The sequence below is a fragment of the Notolepis coatsorum genome (genome assembly GCF_963971535.1).
Source record: "Notolepis coatsorum genome assembly, chromosome: 3".
NCBI lineage: Eukaryota > Metazoa > Chordata > Actinopteri > Aulopiformes > Paralepididae > Notolepis > Notolepis coatsorum.
The window spans coordinates 28,751,235-28,776,674 of record NC_140167.1 but is presented as its reverse complement, the minus strand read 5'-3'; the positions used below and the strand labels follow the sequence as shown (position 1 = coordinate 28,776,674).

The window sequence follows — 25,440 nt, the reverse complement described above, 5'->3', positions numbered from 1 at the left end:
CGCCTTTCGACGTTTCCAGTTACGTAATATCGAACTGAATTCCTGTCGCCATTAAGAGTTTGTACTCGCAGAGATGAAATTAATTTTTTTTTATACTTTATTGTGTCAATAAATCACTCTACATTTAGAGTACACACACGTATACATAGTCACACATACATGTATGCATACATACGTAAATACACACAAATGTACATACGTATATATTTTGTAAATCTTGACACTTTTTTTTTTTTTTTTTTACCCATCACATCCAATATCCATCCCTACTCATCCCCACATACATATACAAATAAAAGTTAAAAAAAAATTATAAAATTAAATAAAAAGGGAAAAAGGACTTGAATTTTCATTATAGGTATAGCCTATGGAATATTCCCCAACAATTGGGTAGTAGATCAAACTGCTACTACTACTCTAGTTTTATATTACCGTTTCATGTTACTTAACTCCTCATCTCAACGCCTGATCTGTCTGTCGTCTAATACCTTTCCATAGTTTAACTGTTTATCTTTTTTCCAGCATATTTTCATTCTTATTCATTTTGTAAGTTCAGTTCAGTTCAGTTTTTATTTGCCACATGGAATCATACAATCAGGGTTTCTTCATTACACAATCATAAATATCATTCCATGGACAAAAGGAGCAGGAAGAAGAATAAATCTTATAGTTACCTGCCCCTTATCCCTAAACTAAACAAGTATTTACTTAAGTGCTGCAGCTCTCAAAATAAAAAAAAAGGTATAATTCTTCTTTTTGTAGGTTTTTGGGGCGTGTTCCTAACAGTATATCTTGTTTTTCTAGATACCCCACTTTCTCGAACATCTGTTCCATTATATGTAAAATATCTGACCAGTAGATTTGTATTTCTCTACATGTGAAGAATATGTATATGGTCCGCATTATTCTCCCCACATTCCCTCCAGCAAATAGGATTATTTTGTGTGAATTTGGATATATTCGATGGTGTTCTAAAGCAGGGGTTCTCAACCTTTCTGCTGCCAAGGCACCCCTGTGTCCAATAAAATATTCCAGGGCACCCCTATATACAATAAAGACTTTTCCGGTCTTGTCTTTTACATGCTACAATGATGACAAAAGTGCTTGCTTTCAAAATAAGGTCTAAATGGCGTTTCAGGTCTAAATGGCTTAGTACTGTTGACATTACACTGCTTGTAGTAGTAAATCAAATAGCATATTTTTTTAAATAAAATTACAGAAAATTATCACTAAAGTGCTATCTGTTGCAGCTGCACTGTTTTCCATTAAAATAGCATATTTGGATAAGTGTGACCATTTCTTAAAAACAGAAAATCATGTATTTCTTTTAAATACGGAAAAGGATCACCAAGTTACCATTTATCAAAAAATATAAATAAATACAGAAGATAAGCACTCGTTCACTCAGTGAACATTTCTAGCTCAATGCGAGGTCTGTTGCTGCTGCTGGCTAATAATACGGTCAATACGTGGGGAGATCTTTGACAAGGCAACACGCATGTCATCCTCAAGGCTCAACTTGGCCCTATATTTTGTTTTCAGAGCTGTCATGGATGAAAAGCCAGCTTCACACAGATATCTGGTGCTGAATGGTATCAACACCTTAACTGCTGCATCATGAGATACTTGGTACTCAGCACCACACTCAGACCAACATGTTTCCAGGGCACTTCACTGAAACGAGCTCTCCAGGTGGTATCAGATGAGATTTCAATGAGTTCTTCCAAGAGTTTGGATGGAGATGTGTCAGGAAGCTTTGTCTCAATGTTGTCTGTAAAGGGGTTCTTTATCCAGAGTAAGCTGTGTTTTATTAAATAATGATTTTCAGGGTGGTGCACGGCCGTCTCGGGTTCGACTCCCGGACCCGGCGACCTTTGCCGAATGTCTTCCCCCATATCTCTCTCCCATCCTTCCTCTCTGCCGGACTTGTCCAATAAACAAATGAAAAAGCTACCAAAACATATAAAAAAAATATGATTTTCAGTTTATGAGAAATGGTCAAACTTATCTAAATGTGGTATTTCCATGGAAAACAGTGCAGCTGCAACAGATAGCACTTCAGTGATCATTTTCTTTCACCATATTAAAAAAAAAATATATATATATATTTTTATCTCAAGGCACCCCTGGCAGCTCTCTGAGGCACCCTAGTGTGCCTAGGCACCCCTGTTGAGAACCGCTGTTCTAAAGTACATCATATTTATTTTCCAAGCATACTCCTGCCAAAAGGGTGATTTTATGTAATGGAAGATATCTTTACAACTTTGATTCCACTCATTATCTGGTATATTTGTTTTCAGTTCCTTCTCCCATTTATCTTTAATATAGCTTAAATCTTCAATTTTGTTTTCTTGAAGTATTCTGTAGTTTTGTCCAGTTGTGTTTTTGAGGTTATGGCTTTGGTGAGTCTTTATCATGTATTTCAGAAGGGGATGGAGATCTTCAAGAGTTTTAATTTGGACTTTTTCTCTCAAGTAGCTTCTTACTTGCAGGTATCAATGGAAGTGATTACTTGAACAGGCATATTTGTTAGCTATATTTTCAAAATAATCTACTCCTTCATTGTACATTTGATAAAAACGTATGAGGCCCTTAGCTTCCCATGTCTTAAAGAAACCATCAATACTGTTTGGATATAAATCTGGGTCCCATGCTATTTCTCTTAAAGGAAAACTCCAACATTTTGGGAAATTAGCTTATTTAACATCTTCCCTGGAGTTAGACAAGAAGATACATACCTTTTTTTGTCTCTGTGCGTGCATTTAGCTTTGGGAACAGTCGCTCCGTTAGCGTAGCTTAGCTTCATCACTGGAAGTGAGGCAGGACAGTAGCCTGACGTTCCCTACAGGTTTGTTGATATTCTCATTCCTTCAAAGGATCCGAACCGATTGAAGTTTATGGATACCATGACTTAAAATCCTCTTACCTTGACGATTAAAAGCCTCCCCAATTTAGAAAACAGTAATCCAATGGCTGGTATTGATAATATACTACTAACTACTGGACGCTCGGAGCTAACCGGAGCTAACACAGAACAGGATGGTAAAGCAAATATAATGACTTACTTTCTGGGGTTTTCAAAATAAAAGTGCGACGTTTATAGCAGCGGAAAACGTTTATTTTGTACATTATCTAACGTTAACACAAACCTAAACTAACGTTACAACTAACCTAAAGTTAGTTTAGGTTCGTGTTAACGTTAGATAATGTACAAAAAAGGTATGTATCTTCTTGTCTAACTCCAGGGAAGATGTTAAATAAGCTAATTTCCCAAAATGTTGGAGTTTTCCTTTAAGCAGATCATTTCTTGTTCCTTAATTTTATTTATTTTACATATTTTCCTCCAGATTTTAAATGTGTTATAGAGTAATTGTGTATTTTGATCTGTGCTTTTTTATAACTGGAGAAGATCCATGTGCTGAGTGATTCTACTAAATTCAACTCAATTGACTTCCATTTGGGACTCATCTCGTTTTTCATCCATATTAAAATCGGTTTGACCTGTGCTGCGTAATAATAATTAATTAAATTAGGTAATGCAAGTCTCCCTCCTTCTTTCTTTTGTTGCAGGATTTTGAGTTTGACTCTAGGCTTCTTTTCATCCCATATAAATGTTCTCAACAGCCCCTACCAAACATTGAAACATAGGTGTTATGTATAATGGCAGGTTCTGGAATAAAAAATAGAAAACGTGGCAAGATGTTCATTTTAATAATATACATTTTTTCAAATAAAGTGAGAGGTACAATTTTCCACCTATTTAGATCTTCCTTTACAGAATTCTCCAAATTTCCATAATTACACTGATGTAGATGGTCTAGGTCAGGGGTCTCAAACTCACGACCCGCGTTTTTTTATGTCATCACAAACACTGGCATTTAAAGGGTACAAATAAAATAATTCCTGCACCAGAATGCAGGAAATTAAGTCTCTGTAACACAAAATCTCGTGATGGGGGACCCCCCGCTTAAAAAGTGGCCTGACTGGGGCTATATTTTGCACTATATTTCCTGGCCTGAATGATTTCCCCAGTCTGACCCTGGTTAAAAGCCTCCAATGCTTATTAGTGTGTGTGCGTTTGAACGTTTGCATGTTTCAACCATACATTTCCATAAATTTTTTAAAAATACTTGAAACCCTTTTTGTGTGGAATATTTGATGCGGCCCAGCCTCACCCAGACTCTACCTCCAGCGGCCCCCAGGTAAATTTAGTTCGAGACCCCTGGTCTAGGTTATTAGGTATAGTTCCCAGATATCTCACTTTTTTCCGGTCCCATTTAAATTTAAACTGTTTTTTTAAGTCTTTCTCCAAGTGGCCACCTATTTCCATAGCTTCAGTTTTATTTAAATTAAGCTTATATCCAGACAGAACCCCATAGTTTGTTATTTCATCTAATAACCCTGGTAGTGAACTATATATATCTGTAAGATACACTATGATGTCATCCGCGTACAGTGCTAGTTTATGTTCATCTTCCTTTATTGTGAGACCTTTTATCCTCTTATTTTTCCTTATGCTTTCGGCTAAGGGTTCTATGCATAAAGCAAATATTTGGGGCGATAATGGGTCCCCTTGTCTTGTCCCCCTTTTTAAAATAAAGTTTGTAGAGTGTCCCATTTACTCTTACTCTTGCGTTAGGTTCTTTATATATTCCCTTAATCAATTTAATAAAAGTTTGGTGGAATCCAAAATTCTCACATACTCCAAATATGAAGGGCCATGACACCCGATCAAAGGCTTTTTCAGCATCTAACGTCAACATTTGTTGCTTTGTTTGTACTGCATAATCAATGATGTTAAGAGCACATTGTCGCTTAAGAGACGATCTTTAACAAAACTGCAGAGATGAAATTTGGTTAACTCATTCAACGCCAGACCCGATGATAGTCAGGTTAACTCGCCGACCGTTCAGCGGCAATCACGAGTAGTCAGGTTTTAATCGTTATTTCTTTTATTAGCGATATGATTCATTTTCATCCATCCAGCCTGATGTTATCATTGGGAATGGGTCTGAGCTCGCAAAAGGGCAAATACCGCCGCCTACGACTTCCAGCTGGTATTGCACTCCATTAGAAATGGTGTAGTTTATTTTCTGGGACGATCCGAGCCGTGCGGGCGGGGTTTAAATACTCAGGCGAGGTAGGCCTGTACAACGATGGCATGGAACAGTAACCCCGCCCGCCCGTTCATGTGTAACGCTCGGTAATGTGGGACGGACCTCCACAAGCAGTATTTGGAATGGCGATCAGATAATTGGAATATTTATTTTGCATTACATCAGATACCAGGTAAGGACTCTATATATAAAATCTTGTGTGTGTGGCTGTGTGCCATTGGGTGCAGGAGGGGACTGGGGGAGCCTCCCGCTACGAGGCCCTTTTCATTCTTGCATGAGGAAGGATAATAACGATAATCTAGCGTTGATTTCAGGATGATTAGATAATCAGGCGAAAAATGACAACGCATTTAGTGTATTCCACTAAAGAGCTATTATCGCGTCTTTTCCTGGGATTACTAAGAATCACCAAAACTATATTCATATTCAAAACGGTATCAAACGTAAATGTACGGATGAAAAAACAATCCGTTTTGTACATGTTGACTGGAAGCAACTCGCTGACAATCGACGGGTGTATTAGACCCATAGCTATAATATAAGATATATTTTAAGCACTCGCAAATCTCGCAGTCGCCCCATTGATTAAAGCGATGGCGTAATAGCGCCCTGTGGCGCATTAAGCGATGGCGCAGAATGAGTTAAAGGAGAAGGAAAGAAACACTAAATATATTTCCATGTAAAATTTTGATTTCAGATAGTTTATGCTACTCAGTTAGGTTTTACAGTTACAGTATGTTACAGCGACTCTATAAAAAAAATCTATGCAGGTTTCAACAAGTTCATTTTAGACTTTTTAAGAACTTTAAGATAATTTCGAATATAATTTAATACCTAATAATTTAATTACCATACTGGTATGAAGGAAACTTACTATGAAAGAAGAAATAAATCCCAGAATTACTTACATAATATATTACTTCCCCATACAGTTACAAAAGTAAATATCTTAAGAAATGCTGGAGACGCTGGGCTCGTCAGTTCGAGCCCAGCGTCTCCAGCATTTCGTGGCGAGTGCCTTGCCCACTACGCCACGTAGCCGCCCCCCGAGTTTTAGAAATCTTTCTGACTTTTCAGTTTTAAAATAATTTCGGACTTTTCCGAGTTTTTGAAATTTTTCGGACTTTTCCGAGTTTTAGAAATTGTTTGGACTTTTGAGTTTTTGAAATTTTTCTGAGTTTTTGAAATTTATCAGAATTTACAGTTTTTGAAATTTTTCAGACTTTTACAAGTTTTTGGATTTTTTCGAGTTTTTGAAATTTTTCAGATTTTTCCGAGTTTTCCTGAGTTTTCAAAAAAAAAAATCGTACTTTTCCGAGTTTTTGAAATTGTTCGGGACTAAGGGGGTGTGGCCTAGGGGGCGTGGTCTAATGGTCGGGGGAGTGGTCAACATCGACCAATGAAAGAGGATATCCCTACCGAGTACAATGGCACAATCCGCAAGTCTCTACGACAAACGGTTCAAGAGATACACTGAGGGGTGTGGCCTAAGGGGGCGTGGTCTAAGGATCGGGGGAGTGGTCAACATCGACCAATGAAAGAGGATATCCCTACCGAATACAATGGAACAACGCGCAAGTCTCTACGACAAACGGTTCAAGAGATACACTGAGGGGGTGTGGCCTAAGGGGGCATGGTCTTAGGATCGGGGGAGTGGTCAACATCGACCAATGAAAGGTGGTCAACATCGACCAATGAAAGAGGATATCCCTACTGAGTACAATGACACAACCCGCAAGACAGAGGGCGCTGTCAAGCAATTCAGTACTGCAACACAGAGGGTAACTTAAGGGTTAAGTCGATGAGGTCATTGGCAGGTCAGCTGAGCCATGAGCCTCACAGCTGTTAGGCTGAACCAATCATGAGCCATGAGCCACACAGGTGATGCAATCACGAATGACTTGCACTTTCCATACAATGCATGTCTATAGGGGCAGATGCATGACTGCATTGTCACGATGATTAAAAGCAAACTATAAGAGATGAAGCGTTGTGAAGCGCACATGAGCACTTCAAGGAGTAGGCGAAGGGTTGTGTGCGATATTGTGGCATTCCGTCGACAATTGTGGCCCCGGTGGCGATCGGAACAGAAGGGTAAAAAAGCGGCGGTTAGGTGGCTGAGCGGAGATTGCGTTCGTCACCAACCCCGGAGCTGTGAGCTGGATTCGCCTGTTCGAATCCAGCTCACAGCTCCGGGGTTGTCACCAGCTTGGCTGGCCGTCTGCACTAATACAATTGGCTGTATTAGAGGGTGGGAGAAGCTGGCGGGGTGGGTCCGGGTCGTTGTAAACAGCGACTCCTACAGTTCGGTCAGGGCGCCTGCTAAGCGCGGATAGGACTTGAGGGGGATAGTGTGATCCTCCCACACGCTACGCACTCTCGATGAGAATCCGCGCTGCCAGGTGAAAAGAAGCGGTGATTGGCTGGACGTGTGTCGGAGGAAGCACGTGGTAGCCTCCACTCTCCCAGATGATCTGACTGTGGGGGGTAAGTGCGCAGCGACCAGGAAGGGACTGGGAATTGGCATACGACTAACATTGGGATGGGAGAAAATCTGAGGAAAATGGAGGGGGAAAAAGATCAATAAAAAAAAAAAAAAGAAGGGGAAAAAAGCTAAAAAATCATTGTATTCCTAGAGTGGGATTACATTGCTGTCTATGGGGAGGAGAACCTTCAAACAAATGGTCATCAGTTGAGATAGAAATGTCCAATTCCATTTATTTTTCTTTTGTGAGCGAGCTGACAGCCGTGTCATCGTTTTGATGCGTTTGTTTTTCTACGTCCAAAATTGAGATCACTCTCGCAATTTACCCAAGGTAGTGGAAAAAAAATTATTCCAGCTGCCGCACTCTAACTTGCAATGCATTTCCAATGGGACCGGAATTTTCCCGTTTAAAGTCGATTCGTAGCCAAACGGTGCGGTGAAACTTTCCGAGTTTGAATAGCGCTGTTGCAATAGGCAAGCCGGTCGTTTCGATACCTTTCACATGTATGGGGCGCGAACGCTCTGGCAATCGGTGGAATAAAGAAGAATAAATAAAGAATAGTATAGATTACTATAGTGTGGGTGGCAACCTGGCTTCGCCAGGTCACCCACACTAATAATAACAAGGGGGTGATGGGGTGTTACAAAGAGTGTTACAAAGGTTCAGTAGTACACAAACATATTCAAGATAGTGATCTAATAAATTTCCAGGGACCTTGAAGGCCATCGGACCTATCAATCTCTTGAAGAGATAGAGCAGCCTGTTCCATTGATAGCAAGTCCATGAAGTCCTTGCGCCAGTTCTCCAAACGGAAGCAGTTCGGTTTGCGTTCTTTCCAGTTCAGTGTTTCTCCTACCATTGACTTGGCGGGGTGGCCAGCCCTGCCAACGGGACCCCCCGCCCCCCCTGAAAAAATTATAATAAAAAAATGTATAAAGAAAATATATATATATATTGTTTTGTTTTTTGTTTGCTTTAATCACAGTAACGTTGGCGAGCTAGCTAAATTATATAAAAACAAACTGGATAGTTCTCCCTTTCTGTGTGTGTGTATGTGCGTCTTTGGAAAGTTTGATATTTACTGAGGATGGCCAGACAATGTTGATATTTAAACTAGGGCTGTCAGTTTATCGCGTTAATTAGATTAATGAATTACACCGCAAATTATCGCGTTATGAAAATTAACTCAATTTATAAAAAAATTATAAAAGAAAAATTATATATATATATATATATTTTTTTAAATCTCATTCATTCCATAAGAACGTATAATAAACATTTACAATTTTTTTTTTTTAAATGGTCCATTTGCATGTTCTTGGTATCTGATTCTAGGGACATCTATGGATCTCAGGGAATGTATTCCCAGTGTCAGAAATACTGTCCGTTACTAGGCTTGAGTAAATTGTAATGAACCAAATGAGAATATCAATTCAATTCTTTTTTTTTGACTGTGAATAACACCATGCTAAAATTTACCAGACCTGAAAAATCTAAGCAAATGAATAAAGGGAAGATGATTAAACAGAAGGTTTTGTAGCTACAGTACTGAATTCTGCCATCCGGACACATGCAATTTGAAATATGATTATAGAATATTAAATATCAGGCCTAAAATGTTTATGCAATTAAAATGCGATTAATTAGATTTAGAGATTCCGATTTTTTCCTTCCTTCCCGATCCGATACCTAAGCTTTGGGTATCAGCCGATACCGATACTGATCCGATACCAGTGCATACATTAAAAAAAGATATTATATTATATGAATTATAATATTTTTTTTTTTACAGCTACAGATACTGTTTTATATATACTGTTTTTTTGTAATAACTAGAAAGTAATGGTATTTATTCAACAACAGGTGATTGTATAGATTAGTATTAGTATCATTAATTGACAACTATGCTCAATGAGTTCACCCACGGAACTGATGTTGGGACATTGGTTCCGCACGGACGTTATACGTTGTTTCACTTCCTATCCAGCCTACTCCGGTTCAGTTAGCTAGTAGCAGAGGCTCTGGCTAGTAGTAATGTGTATGTTGTGATTTTTAATGCACAATAAATATTCAACATTCTCTTTTGAGACTCTGCCTCAGACTCTTATCCTTTGGCACTAAAAGCTAAACATTGTCACGGCATGGCTGTCCGCATTATGTCATTAATTGCGTGCATGTGTGCGAGAGGTCGATCAGTGACGACACTTAGGTTAGCCACGTTAACGTGAGCTAGATGGAAAGAATGTAACGTTACTGGTGAAAAAGTGATTTACCTTGGAATACTCCTGTGCCAACTTGCTGTACTTTGCTTGCAGGTCTGCAGCCATTATTGCTGGATTATGAATAGTCCCAATTTTAGCCAAGGTAACGTTAAGCTAAAACTAGCTCTTCAGCTAATGCTAAACACATCAGAGCTCCCCGTCACACTGCTCTGTCGGGGACAATGGCATTTAAGAAAGTATCTGCTGTTAAAATGACAAACACCATTGACACTTTAATTCATGGTTGATTAAAAACATGTTTGTTTTATAATGCTCACTCTCAGCAGGAGGATACGACACATGTTGAAAAATTACGTCATGGTATCGGAGCATAGAATTGAAGCGTACTCGCCGATACCAATACCAGCATTTTAGGCTGTATCGGAGGCATTTCCGATACTGGTATCGGTATCGGAAAAAGTCTAATTAGATTAATTAATTACAAATCCTGTAATTAATTAGATAACTTTTTTTAATCGCCTGACAGCACTAATTTAAACTTTACTGCGCGCGTCTATGACGATACTGTTGACACCACGTATCCGTGACACGCACGCCCCGCTACAACACTAGTAGTTTTGGGGGGCCTACCACCCCCCCTGAAAAAATTCCTAGGGGAAACACTGCAGTTCAATCAAATAATCCGTTTGCATGCTAGAAAAGCCAATGCTACAATATTTTGTACAATCTTTGCTTGAGCAGTGACCATTTTTACGCCCCATATTTACAAGTTATAGGGCAAGGAACCCTCGGCCCCGAAGCTTCGATTGCCAAAAAAAGCTTCGAAGGTCAGCCCTAGAGCGTACCCTCTACTCCACACCAGCAGAATTTGGGTAGGGTGTGATTAATTTTATTCAATGTACAGGGCGTTATATAGGCAGTATAGTATCTTTAATTGTAAAATTTTATATCTAACACATTTTGATATTTTAGTACTATTCCTAAGTGCTGCTTCCCATTGTGTTTCAGATATGGTTATACCCATGTCTCGCTCCCATTGGACTTTAGTTTGGGTATTGGTATCAGGGGTGGTTGAACATGATAGCTTATACATTGCAGAGACAATGCCTTTCCTGCCTGTAATTCTTAACACTTTCCGTGCCAGCCATGCGGTGCCTAGGAACCCTGTTGCGTGCCACCGCTCTATTCAATGACAGAGCTCTCATATTTGCGAACGCATAAACTATATCTTAAATTATGGCTATGTGTGATGACTTGTTTGCAGTCAACATTGTCGAAACGGATAGTTTTTTTTAATCGGTTCATTTCCGTTTTATACCGTTTTTTGAAAGTTTCAGACAAAAATTTAGATTCTGTGATAATCGCCCTTTACTGGAATACACAAAACACGTTGTAATTGTTCGGCCTATTTATGAATAGTTTTCAAATAAACGCTAGATTATCGATAGTATGTGTACTTATGCACGCTATAGAAGCGGGCTGAAAAATCGATTATCTTATTTCCTGATCACTCACACACACACGCACACACACGGCACACGCTGATATATAGGTGAAAATAGCTCTGATTATCCCAAGACTGGTCAAATAGATTCCTTACCTCAGATCAGATGTTCTCCAAAAAGATTATTCCAATTCCTGATCGCCATCCCAAATATCGATTGCGTTTATTGATCCAACGCTGGGTACTGGAAACACATATTCTCCGCTGTTCTGATGGTGGGCGATGACTGCAGTAGGCTCGGATTACATGCCTGACAAGTAAAATGTGGAAGCAGGACTTTTTTTTCTCCATGCGTTTCATTCAATCCAATCCAATGGCAGTACCATCCGGAGAGATGATAGGGGGCGGTATTTTCCCTGTTCGAGCTCAGACAGATCCCCACTGGTAATGTGAGGCTAGATTGATGAAACATTTATGGAAATCAATAATAAAAAAAATAACGATTAAAAACGAGATCTCTCGTCGGCTGGCACTCAACGGTTGGCATGAACTAACGAGAAATCTCGTCGTTGGCACTGAAAGTGTTAATGTCTCTTCCAAGACTATTTGTTCCTATAGCTATGCCTTTAGACAACAATGATTTAATAACTGATTGTATTTGTAAATAAGAAAGAAATTCTGTGTCTTTCAGCCCAAACTGTGTTTTAAGTTCATTAAAAGGGATCATATTTTCACTTTCCATCACTTGCCCCCACCTGTGTTATATTATGTTGTTGCCATACATTATTTTTTAAGGGTTTTACCTCCTGCAGAGAACAACAGGTTTTTCCATAATGGACATGATGGTAAGGAATATCCACTAAAGGTCAGGTGTTTATGTAAGATTTTCACTATTTCACATGAAAATTCTAAAAGCGGATTGTCCAGTCTGGGAGTGATTTTTGGGTTATACCACAACATTGAAAGAGATAGATCTTTGTTATGTTCTTCTATAATTTGTTCTTCAAGCCATTCCCAGCTGCCAATCTGTCTCACACTATTGTAAGCCCACTGCAAGGGGTATCTTGAGTTATATGCTATGTAATACTGGTGGATATCTGGTAGTCCTATTCCACCACTACACGGTTTTTTTTGTGGCTGATTCTAGGTTTTTTGTTGTTCCATAGGAAGCCAGAAAATAATTTATTTATTTCTTTGAACCAACTAGGAGGGAACTTTAGCGATAGAGGACATCAAAAAATATCAGATCTGCCCCATAGGGATAAAGGCAGGACTGTCCATCTTTTGATGTCTTCCTTTATATTCTTTAAAAGGTCTGATGTATTTACCTCAACCATTTTTTCAATGGGAGATCGGATTTTAATTCCCAGATATTTAATTCCTTTTGGCTTCCAATTGAAAGGAGCAGAACCCAGATGTGATTGAAAAGTTAGGTTGTTAAGTGGGATAGCTTCACTTTTACTATAATTCACTTTATAGCCAGAAAAATTACCAAATGTATCTATAAGCTTTAGCACTTGAGAGATGGAATGGCTAGGATTTGTTAGTGTTAATAATATGTCATCAGCAAACAGGCTGGCCTTATACTCACAACTACCAATACGAATACCGCTGATTTCCTTATGAGCACGTATAGCATAGGCAAGTGGTTCGAGGGAAAGAATAAGAATTTGCGGTGAAACCGGACATCCTTGGCGGGTAGATCGATAGAGATGGAATGGATCAGACCTTATACCATTTGTTCTGACTGACGTAACCGGTTCATGGTAAAGTGCCTTTATCCAGTTCATAAGAACCGGTCCAAATCCGTATTTAGGAAGTACATGAAACAGATATTTCCACTCCACTTGATCAAAGGCTTTCTCAGCATCCAGCAATATTGCCATCGCTGGATGCTGGGAGGCCCCCGCCCTTGACATAACATGCATTAGCCTCCTCATGTTATTTGAAGCTAGGCGACTCTGTACAAAGCCAGCCTGATCAATATGAATCAATGAGGCTATAACATTTTCCAATCGCCCTGCAAGGACCTTCGCAAACAACTTATAATCATTATTTAAAATAATATAATTACACATTTGCAAGTGGTCCTTGCCAGGTTTTGGAATCAACGAAATAGTAGCTTGCCGCATGGTTAGCGGCATGGATTGATTAGCCACTATATCATTAAACAGCAATATTAGAAGTGGTGTAAGAGTGACTTGGAAACACTTAAGAAATTCACTTGTATAGCCATCATCACCCGGCGTTTTACCGGTTGAGAGGGATTTGATAGCCGATTTAATTTAATTTTCCAGGATAGGTGCATCCAATGATTCCCTTTCTTCTTCAGAGAGGGTTGGGAGATTTATATCTCTGAAAATGTTTTCCATTTCCTCTTCACTCGTACAACATTCTGATTTATACAGTGTGCTATAAAGTTTGTGAATGCTTGATCGATTTGAAGTTGATCACAAATCAAAGAGCCATCTTCATCATATATGCTAGAGATTGACTGACGATTTTCTTGCTGCTTCAATCTGAGACCAAGCATTTTACCAGCCTTATCGCCAGATTCATAATATTTTCGACGCAACTGAAAGAGGGCAAATGCATTTTCCTCATGTAGAATTGCTTGTAATTCTGTTTTTATAACCAGCACTGCGTTTTTTAGTTCTAAATTGTCTGATTGATTGATTGATTGAAAACTTTATTAACAGATTACAGAATGGGTACAGTACAGTTCAATACATACAATTGTTAAGGGGATGCAGACCAGAGAAAGACTTTCGTCTTGTTTACATCAGGGTCCCCCATTTTCAATTCATCATAAAATGGGTACATTCTTGCTTGATTTTTATAATAATAATAAAAAGAATGGTCCTAGGTCGTACATTAACACTTTGATTGCCATGGGTTAAATTCATGATATACCATAGATTGCCAGCTCTATTTGTCTATGGAGAAGTACCCCTTCTTTGCATGGCTATAACTTTTTAAATTCTATTGCTACATTGCCATTATTAGGGCCCATTCAAAGTCCTATATGTATTGTTCATTGTGTAGCAACGTTAAACTTTTTCATTCACATATTCATAGTAAAGTATGGTCTAATGTATAAGTATGTTTTCATCTCTTTCTGCAGCTTTCTCCAGAACGTGATCTATAGCCCCAAATGCATTATATTGATGATGAAATACAGTTTGATGGCAATCGGGGCGATATAAAAAATTTCAATTGGACGTACTTCTAGAATGATCTACGTATGATCTGATGATGACCGGATGGGCGGGGGATCGTTTATAATTCCGTGGGCAGCGTTATATCATTCATCTAGTGTGGGTCATATGTTCATCATAACAGTTTATATGGAACACGTTCAAAAATAACGCTGAATCTTACCGGATCTTCCTCGCGCCGTTGGACGATCAGCGTGGTGTAGACCGTTTTCGATTATGGGATGTTTATCCTGATGAACCATTTCCAGCTTGTATAATACTATATACGTCCAAATAACGTTGTTTATTGAGTTAGGGCGAGCGATTGATCATCCAGTGTGTTGAGATGGAGTCCGGCTACCGGACGCGAGTGCCCGGAGCTCATATGGATGAGCACTTCCTGTTTGGGGCGCCCCTCCCTCTTGGCCGATCTGCCGATCGGCCACCAGATGGCGCTCTCGAACCGTTAGACAGTTGGTGGGAACCCACCAGCACATCTCAGGGCTCCGGAAAGAAAATATGATTTCGATCACAGATTTTTGAAATATTGATATCAAAGACGAGTTACGGCGTCCTCGGCACCTTTAGCATGGCTCTGAATGACGTGAAAAAGCGTTTTCCGGCAATCAAAGTGTTAAAACAGTGTTCCACCTCAGTAAATAGGTGGTCGGACCTACCTGTATAAATTAGAATAATATGTCATGTTTGTGATGCCTACGCCACTCAAGCTTCGCTCTCGTGGCTGCGGGCGCATCACAGCTGTGGCAATATTCCGGATATTCCACTGGTTCTCGTGTATTATTGCTTAATTATTGCTTCCATGTTGATTTATTTCCATGCAAAAGTTTGGGGACGGGGGACGGGACTGATTTGTTTACATTGCAGTCCGGACATTTCCCCCAAACACATTTAAACGCAACATAAAAGTAACTTCCTAATCCAATAAATTTTGAAGACCTATCAAAATCATATTGAAGACCTTTTTACGACCCTGTGGGAAAACCCTGGCTAATAGGTGTATAGTATATATAGTATAGTGTTATTTCAAGTCAAGAGCCGTTTCTCTGCTCTTTTTTTGTGTCTTGCTTCTAATGTGACTTTTATGTGTGTAGGTGTGGGCCGGGGGGGGGGGGGGGGTCTTATATTTACATTTAGTCATTTAGCTGACGCTTTTATCCAAAGCGACTTACATGTCCTGTACAACAAGTCTGCAGGAAGGGTAAGTAACATTGTTCGTCAAACAGTGTCGAACTTTAGTGCTACAGACTTGAGTGCATATTAGCATAGTATAATAATAATAATAATAATAATAATGCAGGACCTCTTTAGGGGGTCTTTAATCGGCATGCAACAAATTGGACATGCAATTGGAGCGGCACACACACACACACAGGATACACACACACACACACACATGCATTGTCTTTTTCTCAGGCGCCGATGCGATAGAGTCTCTGCGCCTAACCCATCCAGTCGTCCTTCCCCCCATGGGCAGCCGGGAGCAGATAGGGCGTCAACGTGAGCCGCGCCCCGGGGATCAATCCGAGTGCTCCTGTCCGTCTTCGTCAAGGACGCCACAGCGTTAGCGATCTGTTGTTGTGCATGTTTTTCCATTGGGTATATCTTATCGGGGGGGAAACCCTTGCGAGCACGGGGAGAACATGCAAACTCCACACAGAAAGGCCTGGGAGATACCCCACCTGGGTACCTGGCATCATGGAAACCTGGTCCCCAAGCGGGAATCGAACCCTGGACCTTCTTGCTGTGAGGCGACAGTGTTAACCACTACACCACCGTGCCGCTAGTAGGTAATAATATAGGCAAGGTAGATTCCTTAATAGCATAATAGTAAAAGACGGTACAAAGGTTAGTATTTTTTATTATTTTTCATTTCAGATATTGATTGAAGAAGTGTGTTTTCAGTCGACGAATTTGGCGGGTTTCTTCATCTTTGCTCTCCTGACATGTTTCTCCATTCAGACCTCAATTTGCCGTCTCTCCTCATCTAGCTCTCCGTTCCTTCTGTTCTCTTACACATCTTTCTGCCTGTACAGAGCCCTGCATGGGCTGGCACCACTTCCTCTAGAGGAGTACATTAAACAGAGGACAACCAGCACATCCACCTCCCGGGTCACGAGGGCCACGGCTAGAGGGGATTGTGAAGTTCCCCCCCGTAGACAAACCACTTTTGGTCAAAACGTCTCGTCAGTTAGAGGAAGTGCACTGTGGAATAGCTGACCACTCTCAGCCAGGGAGTGTTCAAGCTTTCTTATTTTTAAGAATCACTTGAAGATGTGGCTAAGGACAAACCAGACTTGTGACCATCTATGATCATGTACAGACAACTGCATGCGCGTGCGTGCGCACACACATACAAAGATACATGCAATATTGCCTACTGTACATAACATACACATTAAGCGCAGTCACCATACAGTGTTAATTGTTTGTGTGTCAATTAGTCCTGTGTATTGTCATGTCAGAGTTTTGTTGTAATAAGGTTATGTACTGTACATTTGTTTATAGTTTTGTTGTTTATTTTGTCCAGCATGTGGTCTTTGTACTGCATGATTATGTACATTGTTTATTGTTCATTGTCTTTGTATTGAGTGTTCTTTGCATGTTTTGTGTTCACATGAACCTGCAAAGGGACTACAGATGGACATGAGCTTATAGCTACAATCTGGCACGTTTACATATAAATGTTCATTAATGTGCATTGTCCCTATTTTTTTTAAATAAATTAATTCACATTGAAATGTGTAAACAGCTGCTGTTTTCTAGTCTTTCCCCCATGCATGCTTTGTTATCTCAAACATTTTCTAAGAGGATGGGTCTGATTGACTGATAAGCATCTTCATCTTTGCTTTGCTGACATACTGCATGTCTCCATTCTCCATTCATTTTAGTTCAGTAATTTTAGCACTCTCTCATTTCTTCTCAGACAATTGCATTTAATGATTAGTTCAGCTCAACTGATTTGAACAAGTTACCAAGACATTTCAAAATAACTGAAAAAAAATGCACAGTGTCTCCCTCCTCTCTCTCAACACAAGCTGAAGCTACGGTTTGCGCTTTTTATCTTGATTATCTTGTTTTCATGATTGTGGGAAGCCATAATCGCAATTTAAATTGAAACTTGATTAGGGGATAAGGAGTCTTTCATCTCTGTTATCACTATGAATATTTGTGGGGGGCTTTCCCCCACGGCATGCTGACACGGCAGGGTGGGGCTAATAGCCCACCTGTATGGCTATGCGGCCGGGCGAGTGGTTTAATCATCAACCATGTCTGTGACTTTAGCGGGTCAACTGTCATTTCAGACCTAGTATTAAGAAGGAGACACAAGGCCTTTGTCTCCCCCCCCCCCCCATGCTGATAAGTGGAGGTGAGTCAAAGGAGCCACTCAGAGAGAGAGAGCAGGTGTGAGAGGTCGAGTTTTACCAACTCACACCCCAACAGCACAAGACACGTCAGCTTCACTGTAGCTCAGCGGAATCACGGAGGCGTGTGAAACGTCACCCAGGATAAACAGTGCAGGTTAAGGTGTACTGGTTAAGGAGCAGGTGGACACGCGTGACCACACACAGATTTCTCATTTATGACGACTTTCAAATGTATTTAAAAATATATATATATATATTATTAAATATTACTTTATTTGTGTACTGCTCTTCACCATCTGAGCTGTGTTATGGCCTTTAGTAGGCAAGCGTAGCAAAGCAGGGTTATTAGATGGATTACTACTATTGTCCTGTAGCCCTAGTGGGAAAGAGGGGGGGGGGGGGAGAGAGAGAAAGAGAGAGAGACAACAGACAAACAGGACAAAGACCTGACCTTGGCACTCAGGCAGGAGGAGGAACGCCTCTATAAAGGAACCGTTACCTCGACGTGTTGAAAAGTACAGGACGCTGCGTGTTCGTTACGTGGTGAATAAATTAAAGCTTTACGAACTGGGAATAATGAGTTAAAGCTTTATAAACTGAGAATAAGGAATTAAAGCTTTACAAACTGAGAATAGGGAATTAAAGCTTTACAAACTGAGAATAAGGAATTAAAGCTTTACAAACTGAGAATAATGAGTTAAAGCTTTATAAACTGAGAATAAGGAATTAAATCTTTACAAACTGAGAATAAGGAATTAAAGCTTTACAAACTGAGAATAAGGAATAAAATCTTTACAAACTGCGAATAAGGAATTAAAGCTTTACAAACTGAGAATAATTAATTAAAGCTTTACAAACTGAGAATAATTAATTAAAGCTTTACAAACTGAGAATAATGAATTAAAGCTTTACAAACTGAGAATAAGGAATTAAAGCTTTACAAACTGAGAATAATGAATTAAAGCTTTACAGACAGAGAATAACGGGTTAAAGCTTTACAAACTGAGAATGATGAATTAAATCTTTACAAACTGAGAATGATGAATTAAAGCTTTACAAGCTGAGAATAATGAGTTAAAGCTTTACAAACTGAGAATCAGATAAAGCTTTACAAACTGAGAATAATGAGCTAAAGCTTTACAAACTGAGAATAACAAATAAAGGACGAGAGTTGGGGGAAAAAAAATACTCCTAAATTGAATTCACCAGGATCAAGGACATTCAATGAACAGTCCCGCGTAGAACAGTGAGCGCCTCGTGCGCAGCGATCTCCTGCTTTGGGGGCTGCATGCAATGAAATGGGAGCAAAGCAAGTGGGTGAGATTGATGGAAGGATGGTACAAACGGATAGAGAGATGGAGTAGAAAGAGAGAGAGTGTGATGGACTTGAAAATGTATGTGTGGCAGAGGGAAAGAGAGAGAGAGAGAGAGAGCGAGTGAGGAGGAGGGACGGAGAGAGGGGAGAGGAAGGAGGGGGAGAGTAAGAGGCACTTTCTTATGTTAAGCAGGCGTGCGGCTGTCCTCCATTGTGTGGCGTGAGGACTCTTTTCTCCGGCCAATTTAAGCACGCTTCAGTGGCCCGGCCGGCCCTGCCCCCCCCCTCACCCCCCCAACGCATTATACCGAGCCACAACAAAAGCAGGAGAATGCTGGCTCGTCCCCCCTGTGTGCCCCCCTCATCGCTCTACACTATACTGTGTACCCCGGGACCCCCCCTGCTCCTCCCTCCCACTCCTATACACACAGACACACACACACACATAGACGCACACACACAAACACAGACACACACACACACTCTGGGCCCCCGGCCGACGTGTCAGTCTAACGGAGCGCGACAGACGTCAATCCTTAATTAATCACGTATACGCGACGGGGGCTCAAAACATTATTTAACGACATGGAAAACATTCTAATAAGCTTGTCGCGCTGCCAAGGCAGCAATAGAAGCCCGTGGCCAGGAGGGCATCGCACACACACACACACAGGTCCAAAACAAAGGAATTTAATCACAGTCCCCTCTCCCTCTCTCTCCCTCTCCCTTTGTTTTGGGGGCGCTCCATTCCCATTCCTCTCCACTTGGGCTGGGCTGGTTGGAGTGGAGTGGGGCCAATTGTGAGGAGGAGCAGCCAGGGTGTGGCTAGGAGGAGGAGGAGGAGGAGGAGGAGGGAAGGAGGGAAGGAGGGAGGGTACTAGATGCCAAAACACTGTGCCATTCATCTCTACCACTGGTTGGTAGGAGGAGGGCGCTTATACCAGCAGCTGTAGCATTTAGGAAGAGAGCCTGTGACCAGAAGGTAGCTGGTTCAATCCCCAGACCGGCAGAAATAATTTGGGCAAGTGGATTCATTAACACTCTCCCTGCCTATCTACTGTTAAGATGCCCTTGAGCAAAGCACCCTGCACCCAGCTGCTCCAGTGGAGCTGCACCGGGGGTGGGTGGGGTATTAGACCTGTATGAAGCATTGTTGAAAAGGATCCCACATGCTCAGCCAATCTCCCCCGGGTAAATAAGGGCAAAATAAAAGAAATAGCAGGAGCAGCTGACTGGAGGCTTGAAAAACCCCAGTGAACACTCATGACACTGCGTCTCCAGAATCTGTCCTCAGCTTGACCCCGGGTACTGAGATTCTAATAAGGCTAGAGGTAGTCTACATTTTAATTAGCGGTAGACCGCGGATAAAGCAGCACCTAATGCTTAGATAGGAATTGTTCAGAGTCACCATACAGTGTCTCGGGAAGAGCAGCTGTCCCCCTGAAGGCATCGCTTCTCTTGTATCCGATAGTGAGGATCGCTGTGCCTCATACCAAATCTCTTTGACTGTGGCGCCATCTGCTGCTACGAAGAAGAACAACACCTACGACGGCTGCCAGAGCAGAGACTGTTCTTCTCTCTCTCTCCGTGTGTGCGTGTGCGTGTGTGTGTGTGCGTGCGGTGCCCCCTGGAGGCCGTACCTGGTCGTCACTGGTGAAGCCCTTGTGCATGACATGGTAGAGGTGGACCAGGAAGTCACTGTTGGGCAGCACGTCCTGGTGCTTGGTCATCATCTCACAGATGAGCTTGTATGCCTGCAGCTTACCCAGCTTGTACTCCACTGGCAGCATGGTGGCCTGTGGGGGGACGAGGGGAGGCCGACGTTACGAGATCAATTAAAAAGCTTTATTGTTCCCGAGGGGGAAATTGTGTCGTTGTCTATAGCGATTATCATCAAGTGGCATCACAGGGCACTCATAAAGATACCCGCGGTCAGATTGGTTTCAATATTTTGGTTTGCATTTGAAATGGTCCCACTCTCTTCACGTTTTACCTGTAGTAATAATAATGGCTCGACAGGCCCGGTGTCGTCTCACTCACCATCATCACATGGAGTGTGATAGAGGCATGTTATTATGGGATGTTTGTAGAACGGTTGTCAGAGGAGGAACAACTCACCCTGAAGAGCCAGGAGGCGAGCATCCGGAGAGGAGGGATGAAGGCAGGCCGGGGGGGAGACCACTGGTTGTCCACACTGATCCCCAGGTTGTCCCGGATCTGGGTTCACACACACGCACACGCACACACACACACACACACACAGTTTGCCTTTGGTCTCAATAGTGGCATTGTTTACATTTAAAAACACAGGACCATTTCTAAATGTAACCTATTCAATATCCATATGATACGATACATTCATATTTGCTCCATCACGCCTGCCGGCTTTCTGCTCGCTGCCTGCTCTCCTCCATCACGCCTGCTCTCCTCCATCACGCCTGCTCTCCTCCATCACGCCTGCTCTCCTCCATCACGCCTGCCGGCTGCCTGCTCTCCTCCATCACGCCTGCCTGCTCTCCTCCATCACGCCTGCCGGCTTTCTGCTCGCTGCCTGCTCTCCTCCATCACGCGTGCCGGCTTTCTGCCGGCTGCCTGCTCTCCTCCATCACGCCTGCTCTCCTCCATCATGCCTGCTCTCCTCCATCATGCCTGCTCTCCTCCATCACGCCTGCCGGCTTTCTGCTCGCTGCCTGCTCTCCTCCATCACGCCTGCCGGCTTTCTGCTCGCTGCCTGCTCTCCTCCATCACGCCTGCCGGCTTTCTGCTCGCTGCCTGCTCTCCTCCATCACGCCTGCCGGCTTTCTGCTCGCTGCCTGCTCTCCTCCATCACGCCTGCCGGCTGCCTGCTCTCCTCCATCACGCCTGCTCTCCTCCATCACGCCTGCTCTCCTCCATCAAGCCTGCTCTCCTCCATCATGCCTGCTCTCCTCCATCACGCCTGCCGGCTGCCTGCTCTTCTCCATCACCAAAAAACCAAGCTCACAGTCCACTGCGATATATATAAGGAAGCCATGACTGCCTATAACAAAGAAATACGAGTGGCAAGAAAGGACTATTTTTCTAAGATTATCACAGAGAATGTTGGAAACTCTAGAATATTATTCTCAGCTATCGACCAGCTACTCAACACTGCCCCCACCCCTCCACAGTCATCTGCATCAAAATGTGAAGGACTAGCATTATTCTTCAGTAACAAAATAGCTTGCGGCTGGGTGGCGCAGCAGAGATTGCGCTCGTCACCAATGCAAGAGACTCCGGTCTCGAATCCGGGTGTCAGCATTGCCTCCGGCTTGGGCCGGCCGTCATACTGGCTCAATTGGCAGAGCCAGCGGGTGGAAGTCAATGGGTGGTGATTTGGACGTTGTGGACAGCGACTCCTACAGGTCGGTTGGGGGACGCCTGCACAGCAGAGACAGGAAGTGGCAGGGGTAGTGTGAGCCTCCCATGCGTTACACCTTGCCACTGAGAGTGCGCGCTGGCAGGTGAAAAGATGTGACAGGCTGCCTCCTCGTGTACCGGAGGAGACACGTGATACAAGGCTTCTATCCTCCCTACAACCGACCAGTGGGGGGCATAGTCGAGCAACGTTCAAGACAGGGGAGGGGAGAATTGGAAACACGAAATTGGGATGGGAGAAAAATAGAAAAATAAGGAGAAAAAGTGGATCAAAAAGAAAATAACAAAATAGCTTCAATTAGAGCCAGCATTAGTCCTGATACAAACATGGACACCATCAGCAAACCATGCAAAAAAGTAACCATGGGAAAATTTGCTTGCATTACATCAACTGAGCTTTACAAAAGCTGTCATGGAATGTAACTCCTTCACTTCCTGTATTGACCCTATACCCACAGCATTTTTTAAGCGAATATTCGTATTGCAAGTCATGTCCTAAATATTATAAATACATCGCTTCTGACAGGTATTTTCACCATAGCCTTCTAATACACCCCGCTGTTGATTGTACTGTAGCATTATTTTACTCTGTCCATTCTATTGCATAATTTTACTATCTATTCTATTCTACTATTCTATTATTACACTGTATTATTTTACTCTGTCTATTGCTTTTTATTACAGGTTAAAAACTGTCGGGTATTAAACTGTGTGGGTATCAAACAAGAGACTGTCAGGCTTTAAAACTGTGTAGGACCCAGGCCTAGAACTGCACCCTGAGAGGGAGATTTGCCCTGAGTGGGAGGTTCGAAGGGTCAAAGTGGGTATATAACAGGAGGGAAGACTGTCAGGTTTTAAACTGGATACCAAACAGAGAAGGTAAAGACGACTTTGAACTGTTGAACAGTAATCCAGAACAATTTTATTGCACTGTAAAATATATATATTTTTTAATCTATTCTATTCTACAATTCTATTGCACTGCACTATTGCACTAGTTTACTCTGTCTATTTTATCTTACTCTTTTTATTATTGTCTATTTAAAACTGAATCAAACCATAAACAAGGTGGCCTGATGTTAGATCCTAATGTAAAAAAAATGTGATTTTATATGTCTGCACTTTATGTGCTCATTTTATGCCCGTCTTTTTTCTGTTGTGAAGCACTTTGAGCTGCAGTTTCTGTATGAAAGGTGCTATACAAATAAAGTTTATTATTATTATTATTATTATCACGCCTTCCGGCTGCCTGCTCTCCTCCATCACGCCTGCTCACTGCCTGCTCTCCTCCATCACGCCTGCTCTCTGCCTGCTCTCCTCCATCACACCTGCTCTCTGCCTGCTCTCCTCCATCACACCTGCCTGCTCTCCTCCATCACACCTGCCTGCTCTCCTCCATCACACCTGCCTGCTCTCCACCATCACGCCTGCTCACTGCCTGCTCTCCTCCATCACACCTGCCGGCTGCCTGCTCTCCTCCATCACACCTGCTCACTGCCTGCTCTCCTCCATCACGCCTGCTCGCTGCCTGCTCTCCTCCATCATACCTGCTCACACTGCCTGCTCTCCTCCATCACACCTGCTCACTGCCTGCTCTCCTCCATCACACCTGCTCACTGCCTGCTCTCCTCCATCACACCTGCTCACTGCCTGCTCTCCTCCATCACACCTGCTCACTGCCTGCTCTCCTCCATCACACCTGCTCACTGCCTGCTCTCCTCCATCACGCCTGCTCTCCTCCATCACACCTGCTCGCTGCCTGCTCTCCTCCATCACGCCTGCTCTCTGCCTGCTCTCCTCCATCACGCCTGCTCACTGCCTGCTCTCCTCCATCACGCCTGCCGGCTGCCTGCTCTCCTCCATCACACCTGCTCACTGCCTGCTCTCCTCCATCACGCCTGCTCTCTGCCTGCTCTCCTCCATCACGCCTGCTCACTGCCTGCTCTTCTCCATCACGCCTGCCGGCTTTCTGCTCGCCTCTGCCCGCGTGTCTTTCATTGACTTTGCATGTATATTCGCATTTTTACAGTCTACATTTCGTGTCGTACAAAAAGTGTGTTTAAGTGAATGTGTGCGATGTTGGGGGTGACGTGTTAAACGTGTTACTGTAGCTAATCCTTTCATATATTACTTCTTCCTGTAAGAATGTAATGCCTTAGCATTACTCCAATTTCAGTGAACACATTACAGTTACCGATCTAACAAATAGGTCATTACATACGTCATTATCATTCCCAGTGCAGGAGGAGAAGAGAGACCCAGTAAAGACACTGCTGACTGTTGAGTGTCACACTATGCAACACACCTCCAAGAATGCATCACTGATGCTTTAGGGAAGATATAACCACGAAAATATATAACAAGCATTGTAACTATTTACGTTCCCTGGGGAGTAACACGATAGGTAATTCCTTAACATGTTGTTAACAAGATGTATATGTTAATATGATCTATGATGTATTACTTGTTATTGTTATTACTTGAGTAATGACCCCAACACTGGTGTACATGAGAGTGTATTTGCAATGTGCTGTGGTGCGTGTGGTTACCTTGGCCAGCTTGTGCCAGAGCTCGTAGAGGTAAGAGAGGACCTTGGCGTGGATCTTGGGGCAGCGGATGCTGTTGACGTCCCCCAGAATGCCGAGGATCCTCCTCCACAGGACGAAGGCTGAGTCGGCATGCCAACCAGTCAGGCTCCCGCCCGCGATGATGCTCACGTCATCAGCCAGGCACTCACTGCTGTCTGCAAGGCCCAATGGAGGGAGGGAGGGAGGGAGAGAGAGAGAGAGAGAGAGAGAGCGAGAGAGCAAGAGAGCGAGAGAGAGAGAGAGAGAGAGAGAGAGAAAGAGAGAGAAAGAGAGAGAAAGAGAGAGAGAA

General features: G+C 42.4%; 1 protein-coding gene across 4 annotated transcripts in view; it reads right to left on the bottom strand.

Moving 5' to 3' along the window:
- The window catches only part of ralgapa2 (Ral GTPase activating protein catalytic subunit alpha 2), a 249,713-nt gene that overhangs the window by 112,390 nt on the left and 111,883 nt on the right, over positions 1–25,440 (bottom strand). For all 4 annotated transcript variants that reach the window (XM_084310739.1, XM_084310741.1, XM_084310740.1 and 1 more), the window contains 3 exons: positions 25,113–25,306; positions 21,286–21,384; positions 20,808–20,963 (listed from right to left, as the gene is read on the bottom strand). In XM_084310739.1, the coding sequence (XP_084166865.1) occupies positions 20,808–20,963; positions 21,286–21,384; positions 25,113–25,306 (449 nt within the window). The remainder of the gene's footprint in view (positions 1–20,807; positions 20,964–21,285; positions 21,385–25,112; positions 25,307–25,440) is intronic.